The sequence below is a fragment of the Protopterus annectens genome, chromosome 11.part0 (genome assembly GCF_019279795.1).
Source record: "Protopterus annectens isolate FY-2018-M chromosome 11.part0, PAN1.0, whole genome shotgun sequence".
NCBI classification, from domain to species: domain Eukaryota; kingdom Metazoa; phylum Chordata; order Ceratodontiformes; family Protopteridae; genus Protopterus; species Protopterus annectens.
Genome location: NC_056745.1, coordinates 337,111,774 through 337,139,577, shown reverse-complemented (window position 1 = coordinate 337,139,577; position 27,804 = coordinate 337,111,774). Strand labels below are relative to the sequence as shown.

At 39.5% G+C, this 27,804-nt stretch overlaps 1 protein-coding gene across 1 annotated transcript in view; it reads left to right on the top strand.

The window, feature by feature from the left end:
* HCFC2 (host cell factor C2) overlaps positions 1-27,804 on the top strand; it is an 886,151-nt gene that overhangs the window by 411,979 nt on the left and 446,368 nt on the right. The window contains exon 9 of the mRNA XM_044087200.1: positions 18,089-18,266. Coding sequence (XP_043943135.1) covers positions 18,089-18,266 — 178 coding nt within the window. The remainder of the gene's footprint in view (positions 1-18,088; positions 18,267-27,804) is intronic.

The following is a 27,804-nucleotide window of genomic DNA, read 5'->3' as shown; positions in this document are numbered from 1 at the left end:
TCGTAGTTACAGAAGGAACACCTTTTTTCTCCATCATTTCCAAAGGCCCCATTAACCATGGATGCTTCTCTTCTATGGTGTGTGTGGGGGTGTATTTCAAAGAGAAGACTGTTCAAGGTTCTTGTTTACCTGCAGAGGCCAACCTTCATATCAGTATCGTGGAGATAAGAGAAGGCATCCCATAATTGAAGACTTTTTAGGACTTACCTAACCAAGGGTGTGATCTCCATCCAGTCAGACAATATGTCTGTAGTTTGGTACATCCACAAACAAGAGGGAACATGATCATACTTTACCAGGAGGCCACGAGAGTATGGCAGTGGGCAATATCTTCCCATTGTTTTCTAATAAAAAGGTCTTTCAGTCTCTCTTCTCTTGACAACACCAATTTCTATGCAGACTCCACTACAAAACTTCTAGGAATTACTGTTGATGACCAACTGAAATTTGACCATCACATCCTACAGTCAATCAAAAGACCAGTAAAAAAATGGGTTTGCTGTACAAACACAAAAAAGTCTTAACTAACACCGGTAGGACTTCACTTGCCCAAGCCTATCTCCTTCCTCCCCTGCCTACTCGACGCTTCCCCTATATTAGTACACATCCAAGCAAATCTCCTAACCAAACTAGAACAAACTTACAACCAGATTGCCAGAGTTGCCTGTAATCTCCCCTACAAATCCCATCACTGCCTTGCACTAAAAAACGTCAGTGGCTTGAGTTCCCATAACTACTCCAACTTTCACAGCTACAAATTGCACATTCTCTTTTTTCTGCAAACCTGAAAACTGTCCCTCCCTGTCCACCCTCCTATCCCTCTACAGACCTGCACAATCTCTCTGTAGCACTGACCAAGCACTACTGAACACCTACAAGTCCAACAAAACTATTGGTGGGTTACTTTATAAATGCTTCATATCTCAAACCTGGAACAAACTCCCACCTAACATATGACATGTCCAATCTTCACTCCTCTTCAAAAAAAAAAATGAAAAAATACCTAGCCAACTCTCCCTCCTGCAACTGCCATCACCCACCTAATCTGCCACTAACACACCAGAACTATTCCCTTCATACATGGTATATACTTACAATCCTGTGAATCCATAGCTACACCACTAGGCTCTCTTAAAAACTAAACGTTCCTCCTAACTTTGCCCCCCCCCCCATTTTACTTCTTATTTCCCTGGCCACCCCAACTCTTTCTTCCTCTCCACTGTATCTTTATCACCGCTCCTTCCACTTCACCCACTATAACTGAGACAACTGCCATTCTTTGCTAGTCTCTCCCTTTCTAATTATTCGTTACTCTTCTCTACACTCCACTTACTGTTGTTCTGTTTTGTTCCAACAACTCTACCTCTATCGTTTTGTTTTTGTACATGAACAAAATGCATACTTTTAATGATTTCTACAAGGCATTAATGTTGTTACTCACGTCTCTTTTGCCCTTTTTAATGTTCCTAAACTTGCAATGTAACTTGGTTTTGTTATGATATATGTGTATTATTTTTTGACATCATCTTTTTTATCATGCGTTTGTGGAGCTTTTCTCATTGGGTCTCCACTGAAAATGGGCTCCCAGCTCAGTGGACTAACCCAGTTAACAAAGGGCACATAAATTAAATAATAGCAATGCACAAATCTGGAACAGCAAACATAATAGTTGATAAACCGTGAGCTCTCAACCAGACAGTGGCAACAGAAATTTTCAGCCACTGGAGCCAGCCTTGCTGTGACCTTTTTGCCTCACAATTAACAAGTACAGCAATTACTTTGCCTTCATCCCTCCACATGGATAGTCATTGAGAGAAACTCTAGTCCACAATTGGCCTCCGTGTCTTCCCATCAGTACCACTCTTGACAGAATTCATTCAGAAAGTCAAGAGGTACAATATCCAGGTGTGATCCTGATTGCTCCTTTCCGGCCCTGGCAGATTTGGTTTCCCTGGTTTCCCTTCCTTTGGCTTCATTTGATAGACCTGCTTTGGGTGCTGGCTCCTAGTCCAGATTTTCTGTGTCACCCATCTTAGATGCCACTACTGGATCTACAAACCCTAAAGTTAACTGCGACCCTAAAGTTAACTGCATGTTTTCTTCAATTCTAGCAATAGCCAACAATGCCAGGCTTTCCTGTCCCGTGATTAACATTATTACTTCACGAAAGCAGTCAGCCAAAAGTATGTATAAAAGTAAATGGAGAAGATTTGCTACCTAAGCCTCATCGAAGGGACTTGGACCCTTTCTGTGCTCCTATCCCATCAGTATTGGATTTTCTTTCAGAACCTTTTCACCAATGAGCCATTTTTTTCTATGATCAAAGTGCAAATGGCTGCTATATCAATTTTTCAAATAAGGAATAATGATGCTTCCACCTTTCCTCATTTTTCACAAGGGCAGAGTGACAGTGTGACAGTGAGAACAAATCCTTCTTTTCTTCTAAAGGTGAAATCTATAACAAATGTAAATCAATCCATTGATTGCCTGTCTTTTTTCCAGTTTTTTTAGCAAAGGTGAACATCTGCTGCAAACCCTAAACACACATGTACCAAAGGTGTAAGAAAGTCAGATCAACTGTGTCTTTTTCTAGAGTAAAATTATGAAGAAATATGTCAAAAGTTACAATTTCCAGATGGCTTTCAGACTGTATTTGCTTTATATATAATGACCAGGGCTTATCTCTGCCTACAAAACCAAAACCAATTCCATTAGGGCAGTAGCTACTTCTACAGCATTTATGAAAAAAGTTCCCATCAATGACATTTGTGCAGCGGCAACCTGGTCAACAGTTCATACATTTATATTTCATTACAAACTAGATGTGCAATGAAGGGCTTATTTATCCTTTGGTTCTACTCTTCTCAGGAATGTCCTTCCTTGGTAAAACCCAGGTGTTCTTTTGGGGCACATTTCCAAACTGCTTAAATGTTGAATTGGATGAAAATAGACAACACCGGATATGAAAGTTATGTACTTAACTATAACTGTAGATCCATGTTGCCTCATTTTGTCCAGTTCAACATCCCTCCTTCCTTCCCCCTTTCATATTGTCACCTGTCAACTTGTGGTGCTTGTACAGGCCTCAACCAAGACCCTATCTTAGGGTTACCTCACCCATGCTGACGTATAGTAATCTGTTGACTTTCATTTTTACAGGCTGTTATATTTTTCAAGAATAGATCTATATAGTTGGATACTGCCAGCAATCTCGATCTGAGGTGAATTAGGAAGGAGGAGGCAATTATGGGTAGGGGCGGAGTCAGAGTCTTGGATCCTAAGCTGTGGAAGAAAGTGCCAAGGACAGGTCCACCAACCCAAACATTGAACCAGACAAGAATGAGAACACAAGTCTGTTATGTTAAGTATATAACTTTAATTTTCTGTGATGCAGAAAGAAGCGAGAACTATTAGGCCAGGTTTCTATGGAAGTCAGCGTACTACACCATGATAGCGTGTTTGCTGGTGATTTGCGGGTCGTTGGTGAATATACTAAAGAGTAGTGGGCAAAAAGGGAACCCTGAGGGACTAAAACTGTTATGGGGAGGAAAGAGGAGTAGGAGTTTAGCTACTTCACTGACTGAGATCTACCTGTTAGTCTTTAAACCAGGAGAGTGATGGGGTTTCCAGTTCTAGAGTGGATACCCTTGTAATGAGGAGGCTGTGTGATACTATATAAAATGCCTTAGATCTCGAGGAAAACAGCAGATAGTAGTTGTCCTTTAATTTCTGTTTGGATTTATTAGATTTGTAAAACTAAGTAGGGTTGTTGTGGTACTGTGGCATGGACAGAAACTATGAAGAGTTTGGGGATAGAAGGTGATTGAGTATGTAGATGGGAATGTATGCATTTTTCTAATATGTCTGACAAGGGGGATAAGATGGCAGTTGGTCTATATCTAGAGAGCTCAGTTTAATTCCTTCATTTGTCAAATGAGGAAATGTATGATTTCTTGTATAAGGCAGGGTCATAGTTTTCTCACAGGAAGCGGATTATCAGTACAGAGATAGGAAATTACAGAGCATCGGCAACAAGGTTGAAGTATTCAGAGGCTAGATTATTTAGGGCAAAAGTGGTAGGTTTAAGTTGTTTAGTAGTTTTTTTGATAGTGGAGGTGGGGACTGGTTTAAGAAAGAAGACAGGAATTAGTTGCTTTGAGGCAGTTACAGCGGTAGAGTTTTATATGATGGTAGTTACTGTATGTATAGGTTCATAGAAATTGGTACTAGGCTATTGGCTCTAGGGCCTATATAAGCCCAGCCAAAAAGGTACCCTGGCTTTCGCTACCTAAGAAAATTATTTTCCTGTGCCCCTGTCGAGCAGAACCACAAAGGTGATCCCCGGGGTGAATTTCCTATTTCCCATGCAATCATCAAGATTTTTCTTGAAGAGTGCTAATGAGGAGCTTTGTTTCATATAGATAGGTAGTTTGTTCCAGAGTATGGGAAGTCTGTGGGACAGGAATATATCCCTCCAGCATGTTCTGTTTATTGTAGTGGCAAGATTTAGGTCCCTAGAGCGTGTAGCTCAGAGGGATTGCGATTTCTTTAAGTGGAGCATGTCCAACAGCTCTGGGTTTGACATAGCTTTGTATGTTAGGCAGAGATCGCCTCTGAGTCGGCGATATGCGACTGAGTAAAGCTGGATTTCTTTGAGACGGTCTGCATAGGGCATCTGTTTGAGGCCGGTAATCATCTTTGTGAGGTATTTCTGCAGCCTTTCCAGTTGTTTTAGATATCTTGTGAGGTACATACCAAAAGGGGTGTTGTACTCTATAATGGGTCTAATGAGTGACTTGTAGAGGGGAAACAATGACCTCTTTTTTTTTTTTTTTTCATGGATGAGAAACCTTTTGTGATGAGGTATGCCATGTGGAAGGATTTCCTGACTACTGTGGCAATGTGATTATCAAAGGAGAGACTATTGTGAAGTGTTCATTGAATTTCATAGCTATAAGTTCTGTTCTGTTGTATAGGGAGGGGGATAGTTGGGTGGTATGTTCTGTAAACAGAATTTTGTTTGTTTGGTGAAGTGTCTGAGACTTTTGAAGTTAAGGAGCTATGAGTTAGACAATTTTTTCCCAAGCTTTGTCAAGTTCCTTTATTAGATGTTCAGTTTATTTGGACAGTCAGGGGGCTGTATTAACTTTGATCCATTTAGATCTGATTAAGGGTGTTGGGTATGTGAGGCATTGAGGAAAGTAAAGTTGAATAGAAAAACTGCTTCATCAAGTGGGAGTATTTGTAGAAGTCTCCAATCAAAGATTTTCAAATTAGAGATGAATATTTCTTTATTAAAATTATGCAGGTTATGGGCTTGATTTATATTTGTTAATTTTGCATGTTTTTATGATCTCTCATTATAAAAGTCAGTAAATAATCACTTAGGGTGTCAGAGAGGGAGCCATCATCATCAGCCCGCTTTTTCCCATTTTCTACATGGGGTCGGGATGTTAACTGCCACTCTCTCTCAATTCAGTGCCACACTCCTGCCTTCTATGGCGCTCATGCCTGACTGTCGCAGATCTTTCATACAGTCCAGCCACCTCTTTACTGGACATCCTTATTTCCGCTTACCTTCTTCCTGTCTGTCCCAAATTTTCTTCACCAGATTGTCTTCTGCGCATGTACCCAAACCACTGTAATCTGTTCAATTTGATCTTTTCTGCAATTGGAGCTACTTTGGCTTCTGCTGTTATTTCCTCGTCTGTCCCACATAGTGCACCATACCACCCTTCTCAAGCACTTTATTTCCATCACCTCTAGCTTCTTCATCTGTTCTGCCTTTACTGCCCAGGTTCCTGTAACATACAGTAGTACTGGTTGTACCACTGTTTTGTACACCTTACTTTTCAGCTTATTTGGCATTCTTCTGTGACAGACTACACCTGACACTCTGCCAGTTGACTGCAACCCCTCTGATTCTAGCTTTGACCTTTCCATTCAGACTTCCCTTCTCCTCAACCATCCCTCTCAGATACTTGAAGCTGTTTACCTGTTCCACTGTCTTCTCTTCTATCTCAATTCTCAACTTCTTCCGAGTTCCCCAGTTTGCCGCCATTACTGCTGTCTTATCTGTGTTTAGTTTCATCCCATGTTACTTTAGTTTTGCATTCCATTGCTCTGTACTTTGCTGGAGTTCTTGCTCAGTCTGCTTGCAATGCCACATCATCTGCATACAGCAACTTTGTTGATCTGTTCCCTGCAAACAGTTTGCAAATGTATTCCATCATCAGTATAAACTGCAGTGGGCTCAGAGCTGAACCCTGGTGTACACCCACTCTTACTGGGAACCCCTCTCTGAGGTCTAAAACTGTTCGTACTTGAGTCATTGGGTCCTTGTACATAGTCTGGACTAATTCTACTAGTGTTTCTGGGGCTTCAAACCACCACAGTACTGCCCATATCAACTTTCTTGGGACCTTGTATGCTTTCTCCAAGTCTAGGAATGGTCAGTAGGACTCTCTCCTCATCTGTAGCTTCTTAAGTATCTGTCACACTGCAGACATCGGGTCAGTTGGGCTGCATCCTGATCTGAATCCGAACTGCTCATCTCCCATCTTGCACTCTACTACTCTGCGTATCCATTTATGACTAACCCTCTAGAACTTTTATGCAATGTGATAGGAGTTTGATTCCTCTGCACTCTGCCCACAGCTGTGGATGTCCCCTTTGTTCTTGTACACTGGCACAAGTATGTTTATTCTCCAGTCAGCTGGGATGCGCCTTTCTCTCCACACTGCTACGAATACCCTCCGGAACCATTTCTACCCTGTCTCACCCAGCATCTTTATCAAAACTGCTGTGACCGCATCTGAGCCTGCTGCTTTCCCTGACTTCATCTTCCTTAGTGCTGCTGTTACTTCTTCTAGGGTGGGATCCTCCTCTTCTCTCATCGTAGGCTGTTTCTGGGGCAGTGCAGCTTCTGTGGGGTTTTCTTCATTCAGAAGCTGCTGGAAATACTCTCTCCATCTGCCTTTGATGTCCTTTGGACTGGTGAGCAGATTTTTGCTGGCATCCTTTATGAAGGGTGTCGGACTGTCTTTATCTTTCTCTTTTTACCTTGCAACCTGGTATAGTTTTTGTGCCACCTAATGAGTCACTTTCCAGAAGTTGGTAGAGGGAACCATTATGGATAATTTTATTTGATGAGTTTGTCAGACTCCAATCAATTATGGAGTTTGTAGTTACTGTTTTTGTTATAACTACTGAAGATGAGAATAAGTTGGGTGAAGCTGTACAGATTTAATATAGTATTAGCGTTAGAGTTTTGTATTTTTGCCAGTTGATGTCAATGTCTCCTAGTATGATTGTTTTATATGGGAGATTAGCTGGGAGATTAGCTGTGACTCAGTAGAATAATTTTTCTGCTGTATCAGTGTTGGTACCTGGGGCTACATATGTATATGCAAATAATGCATATGATTTTGTGTTTTAGTTTGAGGGAGGGTATAAGAATCTCTGCATTAGCTAATGGTGGAGGAGAGCTAGACTATAGGGTTTATCTAGATTGTTTTGATAGATTACTGCTACTCTAACCCCTTACCTTTTTTTGAGTTCTGTTTAATCTTATATTGTAATCTGCAGGAAGGATTTCCTGATAAAAATGTTGATTAATCCATGCATGGAGTTCTTGGGTTTTGTTTCATATACTACATAGGTTTATATTATAGTGATGTTAGTCCTGCAGTGTTAGTCAACTTGGGGAGGGTCAGTTTTTGGTATTATATAGTTGATGTTGTTTCTGGGCCAAAGTTTGACTGTATGTCCCCATGTAGTAGTAACAGATGACAGGTTAGAATATTTGATTAGTTTTCTGAGACCAAGTTGGTATATTTTGCTGATTTTTGATGTTTGGTTTTAGCATGTTATTTTAAAGAGGTGGATAGCAGGTGTTGCAGGGAAGTGGTATTGGGCTTTGGTGTGGGTTAGTTTGTGTGCCTGGATAGGGAAGGGGTGGATGTTAGGGGGTGTTGAGAGCATGTGCAAGGGACTAGTATGAATAAAGATGGAATAGGTAAGAGAGGAGTACAGCATGACTAGAGGGAAGTATTTTTTTGAAACTTGAGTTTTGATAGGAGCTGGAGCAGTGCAGAAGATTAGAAGAGAATAGCCCTGTTTTGTGGGTGTATTTTAGAGCATGTTGGTGGGGTTAGGGTAGTAAGAGTAAAAGAATTGGGTAGTAAGGGGATAAATGTAAGGAGAAAGGAGGAGGAGTTAAGTGTGTATTCAGATAGGGAAGGAGAGGGTTAATGTTAATTAATGAAGAGGAGTTAGTGTTGTGAAGTAGGGTTGCTGTTGGTGGAGACTGAGTGGGCGGAGATGTCTAAGTTGTAGGTACAGGGTAGGAGAGCAGAGTAAGCCCGAGCGAAGCAGGACCCCACCAGAATCAGTCAATGGTGAGCAAGAGAGAGTGCTGTGGCATGAACACTGCCTAGGGTTCATCAGCTGGAAAGAACTTAAAAGTATGTCTAATTTAGTGTACCAATTAGAATAAAGAGTAAAAATAGATCATCGGGCTTGGAACAGCATTAACTAGGCTTGAACTTTGGCAGTATTTGGTGCTTCCCTTCAGCTGCGACAATTTATCAAACTTTTTGAATTAAATACTGGAGTAGTGTATTAATTACAGAACTATATCATGAACTACAGACAGTTACTTGTCATATGAAGCCAGAAGCAATACCTTCAGATTCCAAGCAAGTTGCTTATTGATTAGTGGGCTGCTCTTCAGTACAAAGTAGAGGTGGGTATGAATATTTTAGGCAGAAGTCAGGAGTGCAAGAAAATAAATGTAAGGTTAGGATGCTGAAATTAATGATGTTTAAGATGGTGTGACATCCCCACTCTGGGTCAGTAATCAAAGAGCCTCAATCCTCACCACTGACACTGGAGAGGGACATTCACTTGGAACAAAAACGGATACACCCAGTATTCTGCATCAAGCACAAATTCCTTTAAGAGCACACACGGATCACACTCAGCCTGGGGTCTGTGTTTCTCTGTCTGTCTCTCCTCAGGTCCCCAGTAAGGCTCCCCACTGGCACAGCTGTTGATTTAATTCCTCAGCCAAGTGTCCAAGCCAAGTCTTCCAACACCCTGTGTGAAACCAGTGCTTCATGTTCCTACCCCAAGCAGCTGACACACACACACACACACACACACACACACACACACACACACACACACACACACACACACGGGAAAGGCTGGTACAGGTTTACTAGCTATGCCCCCTTCTGCCCAGACTACAAGGTAGTTACTGCCACCAGACACTCCCAAGCCAGCTACTAAAAGGCTCTATCAAGGGTACCCAATTATACAGAGTAAAATTAATATTAACCAGTGCAGTAAGGCTTTCAGGGCTGGCCACAGAGTCACCAAACCAAGGTTAAAATATTCTCTAAAGGACCAGCCACAATGAAAAGTTTAAATATCTTTAGTAATAAATAAGAAAAGAACATGAAAATACTAAATATCTATTTACAACAAACACCAGCGTTTCAATCGCAGAAAATATTAATAATAACACTGATGGACATGTTCACACAGTTAACATAAAAACAATACTTAAGTAATCCCACTATGTTTTCCTAACTGATCTCAAGAGTTGCTGTTCCTTGGTCACTTACTAGAGCAAGGCATGATGAAGTATGTGAGTGATCCTTCGATATCTGGTTCCAAAAATAGACTGCTGTGAGGCTTCAGTCTCACCTAGTATTAAGCATTATTTTTCATGAGGGATTTCAGAATGACATTGCATACATGTGGTCATCTGACTTCCGGTTCCAATGCAACCCCCCCCCTTTGCTAGAAACTGTCAGAATTTAACACCCGTGTCAATAATACACACACAGAGAGCCTTGCTAAGATCTGCTGCAGCTCTTGAAAGTCATAAAACCATAAAACACTTCCACTCTTTTTACCGGAGCTAATAAACTATACTTCTTACAGACATTGCATCCCTGGCTTCATTCAAAACTGTGAGATGCCATCTTTATGGCCTAGTCCCAGTAATTTTATTACTTACTATGTTTAAAGTTTCAGATTAACTACTTCTCTTCCAGTATCCTCTGTTAAAACATATACATTTAAACAGTTACAATAATGCATATATATTTCTTTTTCTGTCCAGCAGGGCACACTGTTGGTACATTTTTAACACCAGCAGCTTTACAAATGCATTTTTCAGCACAAGCATCTGTACATATCAGTTTGATATACAAATGACATATAATTCTTTAAAAAAATTCCAGCTAGCTGTGCGGGCATATGTTACACATCCGCTGCTTTACTTCTCCTGGCATAGCTGGCAGTACCTCACATAATCACAGATGTGTATAGCATTCTACCAAAAGATTCTAAAGTATTTTATGAAATACTGAAATTACCCTGTTGAGCCAAGGCTGCTTGTTAACAAAAAAAAAAAAAAAGGTCGTATTCACTTCACCTATGACTTGCATATACATGATTGCTGTTGCAAACATTTTTACACATACAGTATTTTAGAAGAAATATTAAACCTATAGATCTCTTATCAATTTTCATTCTATCCTCAGCTGTTGGGTTCGGATCTGGTCCTCAGAGCTGACTCTACTCGTTACCAAAGCTCGTGGTAACCAAGAAGCTCTCGACTTGTCCCTTACCTGCAATGCACCAGCCCTAAGCTACCTCAGATTTCGTTTGCTGCTTTCTGCAAGAGATGTGGTTAACCTCGCTCTTGAGCTTTCAGATAAGTGATAATTATTATCCTCTAAAGTGTTATATATTCTAATATCTTCTAATAATTTTTAATATTTCTCGTCCCTTACCTCATATTTCTTCTGTTACCATAGTTGGCAATTTTTCTTTCACTTTATCTATCATGTAGTATTTGTACTTCTTGAATTCCTATTGTTAGTAATTAGTAATTTTCTTTTCCGTTTACCTTTCTACACTTTAGTGTAGCCTTTTATTACCATTTTCTTTCAACCTTTTTTTTTTTTTTTTCAAAAAAAAAAAAATGTTCTTAATTAACTTTTCATTTTTATAGTTGTTAGTATAATGGCAGGCAAAGGCCCTGCTGGGTTTGAAAAGTAAGTGCAGGCTCAAGCTACAAATGTCGGATGCCCATATTGTGTGCGTTTACTGCCTTGGGCCCTTACGTCTGCAAGAGGGTTGTTCGATCTGCCATAGTTTTGGTCCTAGGGTTCTAGTAGAAAATATAAACTTATATTAAAAGGATTATTATCACTGTCTTTTGGAAGATGATATCTGGGTTTCAGACCCCCAAAGGTAAAAGTAAAGAATTGAAAACTTTGCCTCCGAAACTTTCCACCTCATCCACCACGGTTTCAGAGCCATCTAGGAAAAGACCTAAGCTGGAACTGAAACTATTCAAAGGTTCTTTGCCCACGGATCCGAGAATGAAAAAAAGTGATGGATCTGACAAAAAAGCTATCTGATCCAACTGCATGGAATCCTATAGTTCTTCACAGTACAAGATATTCACCATCCATTGATCTTTTTTTTTTCCCCAAACACCTTTATTGAATTATCACTTGTGATTGTGACATAGGTAAATTTACATTCATATAAAAGTAATCACACTATATTAATGTAACAAATATTATCCTTCACATATATTGCTATATATCATATAACCTAAGCAATATTACATAAATTATTCAAATCCTGCCTTTTTTTAAAAAGAAGAAACATGTTTATTAAACCATCACTTACTACATGGGCAATCATACATTTATATAAATGAAAACCCACGCTGACACAATCCTAGTTGCAAGCATTTTACATCACAAATCATAGTGACACACTCCCAGTTGCAAACATTATACCTCAATCATCTACCCAATCTTTCTCACTCAAACATTACATAGCTCATTTAAGTCCTGCCACCTTTTAAACCTCATTCCTCCTTTGTATGTATTATTCTCACAATTCCCATTTTTTTTCCTATATAGTTTTCTCCTACCCTTTTCTAAAGATCTCCATTCTAGTTTTATTTCTGTTACTATAGTCACTACTTCCAGTATAGTTGGTTTATATTTTGATTTCCATTTTGTAGTAATTGCTTTTTTGGCAACCACCATTATTAAATACAGCAAGACCTTACCATGTCTAGGCAATTCCGATTCTGTATCATAGCTCAGAAGAATCATCTCCCTTGTCAGACCAGTCAGCCAACCCAGCATCTCCAACAGTGCATCTTGTGCCTTCAGGGGTACCCTCATCCTTTTTGGAAAACACAGATTCAAATTCCCCTCTCTTGTTTTGAATCATTCATCCAGAAGTTTGATGGAGGAAGATATGGAAAGAATGGTGTGGAAGATCCTCTCTGTGTAGATTCAGATGGATGCCGATCAGCTCACCCCTTTGGGTCAGGAGGTCTGTCCTTTAACTTCACCCCACTTCAAGTTTCACCTCTGATTCCTTTGGTTGCTTCAGAGTCTCTGGATCCCAGCCTCCCACGTCCCTCTGGCTTGGATCCAAAGATAACCTCTTCAGATCTGAAGCTTACTTTGAGTGCTTCAGTTCAGATTTCTTTGGATGTGGAGGGCTGTCACAGCCGAGGCTTACCTGTCTGATGCGAGGTGTTTGAGTTGACTCCATAGTTGTCAGCGCTGTTTCTGCGCATTGGATTTTTGTCACTAGATAGCGTGGCTCTGGCTTCCTCCTTGGGGAGATTGCTTTTGAAGCAGGGGAGGACAGTGGTTCAGAACTTGTCTTCTCGGTGCCAGGGTCTTCTCTTTTTGTGGAACAATTGGCCTTCAAGGTTGTGAAGAGGGTGTTTTCTGCTCTAGCAGAGTGGACAGATCCAACCCCATCAGATCTTCAACCTTCTACCTTGATGTCTCTGCACTTGGAGCCTTATCACTCTTTACCACAGGCACAGCATGTGTGAGACACCCAGGCTTCCCAGCAGGGTATTACAGTTCCTTCAGATACCTCCCCAGATCACCCCACTGGGGAGGTCCCTAATGCAAGAGGAAGCACTTGGACTCTCCACAAGTCTCTGTCAGGGAGGATACGGACTTCAATGAAAATGAAAGGTCCCCACGATCACCTCCAGAAGATGTCTCATTTGGAGACATTCTTGAGATCCTAAAGCAAGGAGGTGGTTGGACACACAGCAACCCTTCATTTGAGGAGACTGTATGCCTGGATGCTTTTGGTACTGACCCATTTACCTCCTGAGTTACTCTGCCCACAAATTAGCTTATTGATTGATCTCTTGGTGGTCATGGAAGGAACTTGACACAGTTGAACCCATACCCAGAAGACCAGACAAGATTCTGGCACCACCTTCAGGAAAGGAGTTTTGGGCTAAAGGGGTGCACGTTGATGCCATGGTTGTGGCAACAGCCACCAAAAAGGTACTTGCTAAACAGAGTTCCACTGTTCATCCCCTAACAGGGAGTCTAGGGTGATGGGTAGGTTTGAGAAGTGTGTCTATGCTTCAGCAGCCTTCGCTCTAAGGTCACTTAATTTTTTGGCACATTTTACTAGGTTGCAGAGGGATTTGATGAAGGAATTTTTAAATACCCTCTCAGGATCCATTTCTGTAGATGCCCAATCTTCCCGGATTTCTCAGTTGGTTACCCTACAATCTATTTCAAATTCATCTATGAGGCTTATTTTTCATGCAGCTGAAGGTGCCTCACAGGCAGCAGGTTCAGGTATTTCCATCAGGAGACATGCCTGGATGCGCTTATGTGATTTTGTAGAGTCCTTCAAGTCTTCGTTCGTCAGTGCTCCTTTTAATAGCACGTGTTTGTTTGGCCCCAAAGTGAAGGACATATTATCCAGGTGTGAGAAAAATGGATAGACCCTTTTTGCAGTGGGTGTATGGTTTCAACCCCCCCCCCCCTTAAAGATCATTTTCTAGAAATCAACAAAGTGGTCTGAAGATGTGATTCAGGAAGTCCCAGGGTCATTTCCAGGGCACACTCGGAGAAAGTTCCCTTGGGGACAGAGAGGGAAACTCTAATGTTCGATGCAGCCCCTATGGAAGAGGAGGTCCACAAAACCAGGGTTCCAATTATTCTTTCTCTGACGGACCCTACCAGTGCACCTGTAGGAAAGCCCGATTGTTCACCTCTGGAGGCATACGGGGGTTGATTATCCCTGCACCTGAGAGCCTGGCTAAATGTAAAAAAAAAGATACTTGGGTGCAGAGGATGATTTCCAGAAGTTATACAATACCTTTTCCCTTCCATCTTGGATCTGAAGAAAAATCCCCAGTGTTCCACCCAGTCAGAGGGAAGAAGCAGCAATTCAAATACAAAAGCCAGACCAGATAGAATCCAGGACTTGAGGTTCTTTTTAGTGCCCTTGAGGTTCTTTTTAGTGCCAAAGAAAACAGGGGACTGGAGGCCAATCTTGGATCTCAGCAACGTGAACAAGTCTGGTCAACATACCAGTCCATTCTCCCCTTTCTGGGCAAGGACGACTGGATGTGCTCGATAGACCTTCAGGATGCGTGCTATCACATAAAGATGAACAGATGATCCAGAAGGTATCTATGCTTCCAGCTGGGAGACAGTCAGTACCAATTTAGAGCATTGCCCTTTGGTTTCACCACAGCCCCCAGGGTGTTCACCAAATGCAAAGTGATTAGTAGCAGCTCACTTGAGACTGCAAGGATTCTGGGTGTTTCCATATCTAGACGACTGACTCATTACTGCCCTGACCAAGTATCATTTGATAAGGGTAAGAGATTAGGTTCTTTGGACTTGTTTTCATCTGGGAATAACCATAAACTGACATGCCTCAACTGCAACCAACTCATAATTTGTAATTCATAGGAGCAATTTTCAACTGTCAATGATAGTTTTATACTCTTGAGGGAGGTAGTGAAGTGATCAGCTCACAGGTCAGAAAAATAATCTGCAGTAATAGAATTTCGACCCTGATGGTCCTTCACGCTCTAGTATCAATGTCGGCAATGATAACCTTAGTACCTTTAGCCAGATTTTATACACGGATTCTCCACTGGATGCTAGCAACACAATGGTCGATACTTTGCAAAGCCATGTCAACTCAGTACAAATCACTCTGACATGCAAGAGGGATCTCAGGTGGTGGATTCAATCAGACCGCGTTTTACAAGGCTTGTCCATTCATTCCCCCTCAGTCCAAGGCCATAGTGACCACGGACACTTCCCATTTGGGGTGGGGGGCATTTTTCTGGGAAAAACAGACCAAGGCACTTGGTCCCCCGAAGAGGTCAACTTGCACCAATGTCCTGGAGATGAGAGCAGTGCTTTTAGCGTTGCAGGCCTTCCAGGATGCTCTCCCTCTAGGGATGATTGCATTTCAAACAAATATGTCAGTAGTTTGGTATATGAACTAACAAGAAGGGACCAAATCGTACCCCTTGTGTCAAGAAGCACTCAGAGTATGGCTGTGGACAATCTCATCTAACTGTTTTCTCATAGCAACACGCATTCCAGGGAAGTCCAGTGTGATAGCAGACAAACTGAGTAGCTACATACATTGTTCTACCTCCTGAGTGGTCTCTAAACAAGAAAGTGACCGAAATTATTTTTCATCGATGGCGAGAGGACTTTGCTGCAGTCTTCTTGAGTCCCCCTAAACAACAAATGCAGCAGCTACTTTGCCTTAGTTCCCCCCCAGAGGGATAATTACAGAGGGTTTCTCTACTTCATGATTGGATGTCTACCCACCAATCCCATTAATTCTGAAATTTCTGCAGAAAGCTGCCAGGTTGAAGGGTAAAATTATCCTCATTGCACCTTACTGGGCTCGGCAAGTTTGGTTTCCCTTCTTTTGGCCTCACTTAACTTCACCAACCTTGGATTCTGGATCTGATTCCAGACCTCCTTTCTCACCTGACAGACATGATCCACCCAGACATTTCAAACATCAGGCTGATTGTCTGGTTTCTCCAATTCCATTAGTAGACAGACAACTGATGCTCTTTTCCCCTGTCCGACATACACTTTTATCTTCCCATAAACCTTCCACACGAAAACTCTATACAAGTAACTGGAAAAGATTTGTTTACTGGGCACAACAAAATCATGTTGACCCATGTTCAGCTCCAATACATAACATGCTTGAGTTTTTAGCTTTATTTTTTTTTAAAGGAGGAGCTAGTTCCCCCACCATTAAAGTTCATTTAGCAGCAATATAAAATTTTCACATTGGGTTTGAAAGTTCTTCAGCAGCTTATCATAAATTGTGTAGAACTTTCTTGCGAGGCACTCTTCTTTAGAGACCCCAGTTTAAGGACCGTACTCCCCCATTGGATCTCAGTCTGGCACTGCAAGCATTAATACATTCCCCCTTTGAACCAGCAACTAAATTTGAACGTAAGTATCTTACCTGGAAAACTGTTCTCCTAGTAGCTATTACGTCTGATAGACAAATATCAGAGAGTCAAGCCTGGTCTTCAGTACCTCCATACTTGAATCATTCACAAGGATAGAGTGATGCTACGAACAAATGCCTCCTTCCTTCCTTCCCAAGGTGGTGTCAGAATCTAATATCAGTCAATCCATTAATTTATCAGTATTCTTCCCAAATTTTGCAAATGGGGGCGAATACGTTACATATATTGGATGTTCACAGGCAGTTACATTTTTTTACCTGCATAGAACAAAAGAGATCAGAAAAAGAGCCCAGTTGTTTGTTTCCGTAGCAGAATTGAAATTGGTAAACCAGTTACAAAAGTAACTTTAATCAGATGGCTAACTGATTAATTGCATTTCCTTTATCTATAACAAATTGGGTATTACCTTGTGAAAACCAGTACAAGCTCATTCAGCTAGGTCCATGGCAAGTTCTTCAGTCTTTCTATCCAGAGCTTCCATGGATGACAAATGTGCAGCAGCAACTTGGGCTACTCCCCACAACTTTGTTGCTCATTACAAATTGGATCTGGTCTCCAGAGCATCACTGGTTCAGCTGTGCTCAGGAATATCCTTCCTTAAAGTCCACCCAGGATTGTAGATAACTGGGGACTCTGTCCCAACAGTTGAGGACAGAATGAAAATTGACAACCTTGGATAAAGAAGTTGTGTGCTCACCATAACATTCCATCTCTCCTGTCCATTTTCATTATTTCTCAACTTCCCACCCACCAGGCCCCATCCCTTTTATTCACAAACTTCTGGATGAATGAGCTGTTAGAAGGACATCACTGTCCTTTATATTGAGCTCCAGCTATAGTTTCTTCCTTTATGCAGCACATGCAGTTTTACATCTCCTAGAGTTATTCATCTTAAATATTCACTTTCTGGTGTAGTCAGCAAACAAGATCTGAGGTAGCTTAGGGCTAGTGTGTTATGGGTAAGGGACAAGCTCGAGAGCTTCTTGGGTTAGCACAAGCTTTAGTAACGGCCGAGTCGGATCCAAGGATCTGATCCAAACCCAACAGTTGAGGAAGAATGAAAATGTACAACACAGATGGAACATTATGGTGAGTACATAACTTTATTATTCATCATATCTTGCTAATTAAAACAGTAATGTTACTTTAATGGGGGCTCTGTAGAAGTCTGACAGGTTTTGAGTAAGGATTGACTGGTGGATGTGACATAAGTGTAAAACGGTGAATAAATTGAAGGTAGTAGGCCAATGTTATGTTTCCCTACTTACATAAGTTAGCTTTGTGGTGTAGGTAGAAGGCACCCATTTATGCCACTTGTGTAGGAGGTTCAGCTAACAACCATTGGTTAGTTTGCAGGTACATTGCGTTCATGCAGATCATCCATTAAGTATTCCCTTACACCAGCAGTACATTTGCTTTCTAAAATATGGATAAATGATCTGTTTCGAGATGAATACTATACCCTTACCATAGGTCACAGTCATCGTGCAGTATTAATACTATGTGGCTTGTGCACATTATATAAGTTTCTGTCTTTCTGTCTTCTTCCAGTACATATTCACTTTTTATTTACTTGACTGCACCATGAATGGTTTGAGAAATAACTTTATCTTGAGTGAGCTGATGTAATGTTAAGTTTGGCTACCACATTCTGTTCAAGTAAGTGTACATAGTATACATTTGGCTTCTTTTTTTTCTACAAATCTTAAGCAAGTTTTTTTTTGTGTGTTTTAGACTAACCTTTCTTCACCAGGCTGTGTACTCCTGAAGTTAGGAGCAGCAGAGAATACTACAGAAGGTATATCCATGGGTACTGAGAAGACTGTAACTACACACTCTGCAAATCAGGATCAGAGCAACACAGCAAATTCTGCGCATGTTTTGCCACCTATGATGCAGCATGCAAGCGCTGGTATGGAGACTATGGTCCATTTCCTTATGTTGAATATACGGAGAAGGAAAAGCTTAATGTAGTATTTTTGCATTGTGTGTTCATGACTAGCACATCAAAATCAGGGATAGGTGCTACTTGAAGGAGCTGATTAATACTGACTCTGTTTGGGAGTTTTACTGCCTGGAATTCTGAGACATGCTAGAACTAAGTTCTGGTAAAATTAATCACGTTTCAGTGAAATTATAAAACACTTGGCAAGAAGCTTTCCTTTGCTAATAAAAGTCGCAGTGTAAAGTATCCAGTGTTAGAAGGCATAAAAACAGCTGTAGTTTTTGAATATAGAAAGCTTAAGTCCCTCATTTTGATATTTACATGGCTTTATTACTTGCATTCCAGCATGAGCTTTATTGTAGTATTAAGCTCTCCCAGGCATTCTATAAACACAGTCAGGAGGAGGCATGGAATACTTTGACTTTTCAGAACAAATGACATCTCTCGAGTCTTGAAGTTGGCAAGTTTCAGTGATTTACAGTCTGTAGTAATTTTCTAAGTTCTTTAGTTTATCCATTGACTTAGCTGTTTTCCTTTATTAAGAAATCAGCATACATTTCCTCTTTCTTAGGTTATCATTCATATCACTTAAGAATACGTTAGTATCCTGTTCGAAGGAAATGCCTCTGAATGTTGTCCTCTTTTTGAAACTCTTCCATTTTCTGGCTTTGGTTTTGTTGAATAACCCTTTGAATGTCTCTTTTTTTTTTGTTTTTTAAAGGCATAAAAGTCTGAGGAAGATTTTTTAAGAGGATGGATGTTCAGTCACATCAGTGAGCTGTATGCACTACAAGAACAGTGTCTTAATTATCTGAATAAATATTATTCAGATGTGTGCACTACCAGAAAGATGTCTTAATTATCTGAATAAATATTAAGAATATACACATTTTTTAAAGTTCCAGCTTCAGAAGACTCAAATCTATCAAATCTGATATAAATTGTTATGAAAGGACAAAACTTTCCTGTAAACAAATCTTTGAAGCCCATCTGTTTCCTGCTTACTCCCTTACTAGAGATCTTGGATTTCTCCCCGTCAATCTGCTGCTACTTCCATATAACAAATGACATATATAGAATTTTGTATGTGTGTCTAAAATTCACTTTGCCTAGATTGCCAACTAGCTACATTGGCATGTACTACATCTACCACAAACTATCAAAACTAAATCAATCAGCGTGCTAGTATGCGTACACAGAACATGAAACTGCACATGCAAAACTAAAAAAAGTCATTTTTTGCAAGGGGAGGATAACCCTCAATGATAATTATCTATAGCAACTCTGAGATCATAAAACAGTGGGGAAAGGGCAAAATCCCACTCCCCACTGTATAGTGCTCAAAGCAGTTATCATTCTGCAATGAACTAGTAGTCTGGAAAAAAAACCCTCTTAACAAAACATTTGACGTCCTGAGTGTACAGTTTAAATCCATTGCACCCATATACATGCTTACACACACACACACACACACACACACACACGCGTGTGACAGACCGCCAAAAGACTCTCTCTTTCCAAAAGCACATTTATCAGAGGAGAAAAAAAGAAACTGCACAAAAAGTGAACAAACATTAAAAGAACTGGTTTTGCAGGTTGGGCAGCGCCCCCCCCCCCCCGCAACACTCATGTTGTGGATGGTGCCCCCCCCAACTTAAAGTTTATTTATTTAGCATTTGTTTACCGGGATAGTTACACTGGGATGACTAGCAATCTACTTTTCAGTGGAGGCCTGTGAAGAAAAGCTCCACAGGAAAAAAAAAACATGTAGTGCATTACATTACAGTGCATTAGTATATGATTAGATTAAGATAAATCTTGCAATAATTATGGAACATGAACATGTCTTACTGTAATAAGTGCTTACAGAGTACTAGTGAAGTTGGAATAGGTTTTGAACTATTTCAGTTATACACTTTGAGGATAGTTTGAGTAAGAAAGATTAGAGTTAAGCTTAACTAGTTTAGATTCTATAGTGTTGTATTATGAGATGAGATGATGGTAGTTGGATTCTACAGTATATTAATGTGAGATGGGTTGATGTTGTTAGACAGGTGTATGGCATAAGCAGAGCCATGATTGAGTAAGATGCTCTTTTAGTTGTTTGAACCTGGGTAGCTTTTTTATTTGTTTTAGATAGAGTGGGATAAGTTCCACAGTTTTGCAATATATTTAGAATATAAACATTTACATGCTGAATTGTTAGCTATGGTTTGAAAAGAAGATTTTGGTTGGAAGAACGAAGAAACATGGCTGGTCGGGTAGTGTTGTAAGATGTTTCTGAGGGATGGGCACTTGTCTGGATGGTGGATTAGTGAGTAAGCAATCAGTAGTTGAGAATAAATTAGTTTGTTTGGAATCTCAAGCCATCTTAGTTTCATCAGTGCTGTACAGTGACGTAAGTAAGATGTCTGGTTTGTTGCGAATCTGGCAGTTTTCTTACAGCATAAGTGTAGTTTAGATATGAGAGTAGATTTATGGTTTATGACAGCAGGCGATGTATGCAGGAGTGAGGGGAGAAGGTGAGTAAATGCTGTTGTTTTTCTGGTATGGTTCATTAGCTAGGGTTTGATTATATATAGTGCCTAGTTTTTTTATATGTTCTTTCTATGACGTGGACTGTGTGTGCATCAAACTTCATATTGCCATCAGTGATGACACCAAGCAGTTTTGTTTGGGATATGAGTTGTGTTGGGGTATTATCTCTAGAGATAATGGTAAATGATTACATTTACCATCTGCAAAATGACATAATACTGGAGGAAAGTTAACAATTCCCTTATTTCTGGTGTTGAGATCTCACAAAAAATACCTGTCTCTGCTTACTACTTCCAAAATGCTTTCTGTTTGAAGAGTTCAGTCACAACAAAAAGCATTCAAAATGAATGACATTTAACCACTAATAGTGTTCCCAAATATTATGTGGATTTTGTTTTTAAATTTAGATTGCTTTGGAATTTGAGCAAACACTGAAGCAGTGAGACATTTTAAGTGTTGGATTGGGTTTGTATAATGTTAGAGTGAGCTGACTCTGGACTGTTGGAACTTGGACAAAGCAGGCAGCACAGCTGAACTTTTTAGTTACTGAATCTTGACACTGGTTGCTATGGGTGAGTGAAAACTGAAATATATTAACCTAAGAGGGCAGTTGTTTAGCTGCTGTATGTATATGTGTATATATATATATATATATATATATATATATATATATATATATATATATATATATAAATAATGCTAGTTTAACCCACTTCCTCACATTGACCTCTCCATCAAAGCTACATTTGTTTGAATAGAGCCTGGTCTTGGCCGGATAGCATACCAAGAAGCAACTTCCCAGAGAAGAGTTATTGGGAACTGTAGTGCTTAGTAGGCTAATCTTTGCAAAGTGGTAAATTTCTGTATGAATCAGGAAATTCCAGGTGAGGGACTCTTAGAAAGAGGAAACCAGTGTGTGCTAAGTGAAGGAGAACCAACAAGGGTTGAGATGACTTAAATAGTCACTCTCACTTCATTTCCAACAGTAGAAAAGGAAAAAGTTGGAGAGGGTTTGCAAAAGCCCAGGATGAACAAAATAATAGGCAGTGGTAGTGCCTGGAAGAGGAGACCAGACAGCAGACAACTTAGACCAGAAGGACAACAGTACTTTCACATGTTCTACACAGCAGCTAATGCATCTGTTAAATTGTTTCAAGCAGAAACCCAAAGGAATTCTGCAGTGTTTTCTTCTCGAGACCTAACAGTACTTCACCTGCTCACCAGCAGTAGGCAATAAACATTACTAGCATTATGGAGTAGATGTTTTCTGCAACAAATACACTGCTGCCTCCCTTGGGAATGCCATTAGCCCAACTGTCAGCGGAGACTCAGCTGCATGACTTGTGGTTCCCTGTGGACTAGCCTGATTATAGAATATTTACAGGAAAACATTTACAACATTGAAAAAAAAATACCCCTCTTTCATTCAGCCTTCTACTTTCTCCACCTCAGTGGGTAGTCACCCAAAAGTAGAGTGACCCCTACCCTGAAAAGTTTTCAGACTTTGAACTGTGAGAGGAGGATGTGGTCTGTTCTAACCACATCCACTTTCCCATGGGTTATGACAAGTATGAATGGTATTGTTAGGTTCCCTCTCCCCACACACACACACACACTATTTTGAAGAGGGTTCCATTAATGAGGGAGGATTTTAACTGGGGTAAAGGATGTCTCAGAAACCTTGAACTTTGTGAGCTATTGAGGATAGAGGAAACACTTGAATCATTTAGTAATCCTTTTTTTGATAATGCCTCTTTAGTCTGCTTTTCACCTTCTTTTCTCAGAAAGAGAGAATCTGCTTCTCACTGCCTTCTCACAGAAAGAAAGCAACATAGATTTTTGTTAGTAACGCAACAGGTACCACATTCAAATTTGGAGGGAATTGTAGGCTCTTTTACCATTCCTGGTAATTGGATTGCTGCTATTGCAGTGCAGCTTTAGGGGGTGTTGCACTCCTGTGTATGTCGCCTTTCAGATGAAACATTAAACTGCGATCTCTTCTGCCTGAGTTGTTGGTAGCTTAGGTAGACATAAAAGATCAACCACCAAACTAAGTCATAAAAAGTGCTCAGAACACATCACAAAGCCAAAAAAAGCAAGCTAAGGCACTAAGGAAAGGACAACACTCAGTCCTGTAGATTAAAACTCTATAATTAAACGAACATCCATAATAAAAAAAAAAAAACAATAAAGAACACATAAACACTTAACGTGTCACCGTGTTTTAGTCCTGATAGACTTCTTCGGATGCAAGCATACCTTTACCACAATCTCCCCTTTATAACCAGTAATAAAGAAACACCAATAAAAACATTGCACTTATTATTGAATTGTCATAACTTCTAAAAATATATAAAAAACAACTTTCATTAAAAAATGCTGTTATCAGACTAATAAAAATAAACATAGACAAAACATATCATATATTTAAAGCATAAGAGTGATAACATAATAAAATCATAATCTAAAATCTTAATAGTTCAAGCTATTCTCCTTGCAACTCCTAGTATAATAAAACTGGTCTTCCCCATTAGCTTACTTGTGTTATCCTAGGTCTCCATCTAGTGGCCATTTAACACAATTCTTAGTCTAGCTGCCCTAAGCTTCAGTACTGGGGCCAAAGGAAACTGTTTCATGTAATCCAGGGAATTTGTTGGCTTCTAATATTATCTACCAGTACAACTCCCTGTATTCTGTTCTAGTCTCTCATGGCCCTCCTTTTAAGTCAATGGGTACTGTTTGTAGTACAAAAAAATTGAAATTGGCTCCTTCATAAGACTTAATATGTTTATATAAAGCGTTATTTGGATTTTTTTTCATTATATTGTATCTGTGTTCATATATTCTGACCTTAAGTTTTCTTTGTTTTTCCTATATAAAATGCATTACATTTGTTATGTAACGCAATATAAATCACTCCCCTGGTATTGCAATTGGCATAAGTTCTACTTTTTATCAAATTGTCTCTCTCCATTATGTAAATTTTGTCACAATTTTTCAAATAAGGACACTGTGGGCAGGGACCCACAGTTATAAGTACCTACCTTTCCTTGTTTACTAGATGTTTTTTCATGCCTTCTATTCTCTAATATATTATTTATGTTAAAACTCTTTCTGTATATGCATTTCAAGGGTTTTTCAAAAATAATTTTGAGGTCTGAATTGCTGGCAAACCTAGCCCATTCATTTTCTACAATCCTCCTGATAACCCCTGCATCACCATCATAATTAATAACGTAATGTATTTTCATATTCTGCATAATCTACGCCGATGATCTTGCCATTTTGGGCTATGGGCACAGCTTCCTTCCCTAGTAAAGCTGCAAACCTCATTTTTCTACTTTTCAATACTTCTTGCACTTCTAATAAGTTGTCTGGGTAGCCCCTTGCCCTAAACATATCCTTTAAAAATTGACACTCTAGCAGAAAATCATCACCTGAAGTCATTCTACTCCCTATTACAAACTGACCCTTAACCAAGCCTCTTTTTTGGTAAAAAGGGTTGACACTTGTATAATATAGGTATGAGTTAGAAAAGGTTTCCTTTCTAAAAACAGTAGATTTAAACTTGCCATTACATTTTTGAATGGTAAGATCAAGGTAATTATGTTCATACTTAATATCATAAGTAAACCCCCAAAAAAGCAGTGGTACTAGAAATATAATTTAAAAATTCTATAAACTTCTCTTCTGAGTCTACCCAAAATAAACATATATCATCCAGATAAACTCCAACATCTCTCATATTCTGAATTAAATATGTACTTTTGTTTCCAGTTGGAAAGGATGATGTTAGCATAGGTTGGTGCAAGTCTTGTGTCCATTGCTGCTCCCCTAAGCTGTTGAAAAAAATTTGCCTTCATAATAAATATAATTATCCCTTAGCACTAAATCCATCAAAATTAGACAGGTACAAAACTGTTAGATATTTTAACAATGGTTCCTCAAAGCACTCCATTCCTTGCTCGTGTGGTATATATGTAAACAAGTCCGCAATGTCTGTGGTAATAAAAATTATTTTGTCATATAAATTTGGTTTGACTCGCTTCAGTAAATCCCAGGAATCTTTTAATGTGTTTCTATCTGCCATTGAAAGGTTTTTAAGCTTCACATCCAGGAATCTAGGCGGAGGGGTCGTTACAGAACCTACTGTAGATATTATAGGTATCGGGGGTGGGTCAGATGCATTTTTGTGTGCTTTTGGGATGCCGAATATGGAGGGAACCCTTGGTTTATCATTATGCAAAAACTTGCATAGATCAAGGGTCTATTAGTCCATTCAGCAAGAGGTCATTTAAAGTAAAAAAAAAAAATCTTTTATGAGCTATGTTAATTTCATTAATTGACACACTTGCATATTTCATATCATCCTCTAAAATTTCCATCATTTTTGCTTCATAAATAACTGTTCCACCCCCTTTATCAGGTCTCATAACTCTCAAAAATGTATTTTTCCTAATCTCTTCCAACAAATTTCTTTCCTCTCTTGTTAAATTAGAGACCACTTTATTTTGTTTTATTTTTTCTCTTAGTTCTTTGTCAACCAAAGCTTCAAAATTCTTAAACTGGGGTGCAAGGGAGGATTATATGTACCTTTCTTGCTTAGTATACCTTTTGTAAAATTATCTCTTTCTCACCTATTAAACATAAGTTCTTTTTTCTAATAAATAGCTTAAGGTCTGTGATTACTAATGTCTGATTTTTTCCTAGGAATAAATTTAAAACATTTAGAAAACAAATTAAAATTACATTCTTTGATTTCTGTTACTATAATTAAAAAGATTATGTCCTTCAAAACTGTGTTTAAATCCTTCCTTTATTATATTATCATCTTAAAAAAAAATAGTTTAATTCCGTCAGTGATTGACCCTGAATCCCCCTTTCCAGTTGTTGTAATTGTAATACACTAGTCCCTTTCCAGTTGTTGTAATTGTAATACACTAGTCCCTTTCCAGTTGTTGTAATTGTAATACACTGGTCCCTTTCCAGTTGTTGTAATTGTAATACACTGGTCCCTTTCCAGTTGTTGTAATTGTAATACACTGGTCCCTTTCCAGTTGTTGTAATTGTAATACACTGGTCCCTTTCCAGTTGTTGTAATTGTAATACACTGGTCCCTTTCCAGTTGTTGTAATTGTAATACACTGGTCCCTTTCCAGTTGTAATTGTAATGCACTGGTTCCTTTCCAGTTGTTGTAATTGTAATGCACTGGTTCCTTTCCAGTTGTTGTAATTGTAGTACACTGGTCCCTTTCCAGTTGTTGTAATTGTAATACACTGGTCCCTTTCCAGTTGTTGTAATTGTAATACACTGGTCCCTTTCCAGTTGTTGTAATTGTAATACACTGGTCCCTTTCCAGTTGTTGTAATTGTAATACACTGGTCCCTTTCCAGTTGTTGTAACTGTAATACACTGGTCCCTTTCCAGTTGTTGTAACTGTAATACACTGGTCCCTTTCCAGTTGTTGTAATTGTAATACACTGGTCCCTTTCCAGTTGTTGTAATTGTAATACACTGGTCCCTTTCCAGTTGTTGTAATTGTAATACACTGGTCCCTTTCCAGTTGTTGTAATTGTAATACACTGGTCCCTTTCCAGTTGTTGTAATTGTAATACACTGGTCCCTTTCCAGTTGTTGTAATTGTAATACACTGGTCCTTTGTTCTTTAATCTCTCTGACCTTCGGAGAGAAGGTAACTCTAAAGGATCATTCAAATCATAAACTCCTGTGGAGCCATTGTTTTACACGTCAGAGTATGTGTAGCCTCTAGATTTTAACTACATTCTGTCTGTTCTTTAGTGAACGTTTTAGTTGCAAAAATTTTGCTCTTAACCAAAACAAAAAAAAAAAAAATCTCCCAAGAGGACATCTTGTCTTCTTACACAGCATTAAAGTACTATGCCACATTATTATTCATGATTGTAAGGTGGCAGTTTGTATCTGGTTTTTGTATTCTTCTGATTGCACACTCAGTTTCCCAGTTTAATTTCTCAGTCTTTTGGGTTTTTTAATACTATGACAGGAATGGACCCCAGTGTAATATGGTTCGTAGTCACAAGTTATGCAGTACAGTTTTGTTTATGCTGAACAGTTAAAGCTATGAACTTCAAAATTCTTTAAATTTATACCACATAAATTTGTGAGGTTTGAAGCCTGTAAACTGGTGGCCACTTTAGTACAATGCTTGTGACCATACAATCCCCATTCCCTTCTAACATGTTACTCACCTGTCAGAGCTGGGTATCACATAAGCACTGAATTACCTTTGCTTGATGGGAAAAAGCTTCATTCTCCATGGTGTAAGCAGCTATGCTACCAAAACCACACTTTCCCCAATCCTACATAATGATGCTGCCTACTTTCCAAGCTTCTGTTGGTGGGAACTGACACAGCACCAGATCCCCTCATTACCATGATAAGACAGAGATAAGTGGCATTTTGTGCAGGTAACGCAAGTCATCAGCAACCTCAGCCTCTGTCTCAGACTCCATATTAAAGTGCAGGGCAGATGGTATGTGGATCTCCGGAGCAAACACACAGATGTGAAAGAGGTTATATCAGTGTTTTATTCCCTTTATGTCTTCATGTCAGTGCTCAACCTAAAGACCGTTCATGTAATGGAACTGAGCTTTTTTGGACATGATTATAGAGTCTGGCAATTTTTAAGTAAGATATGAAGGCTTTCCACTTCAAGAGCTATAGCACCTTGAACCACAGGAGTAGAATGAAGATGGTAAATAAGACGGACATTACACAGACTTCGCACTACAAGACCATTGACTGCAATGCCTGTTTCTAATTATCTGTTAAAATATGTTTGATAATGGGACACTTGAATGCACGTATCAGGACAGAAAGAACAGGATATGAGGACTGCCTGGGCCCACGTGCATGGGGAAACAGGAATAAAGAAGAGAGTCCATTCTAGACTTCTGTCTGGCAAATGGCTTGATAATAACCAACACT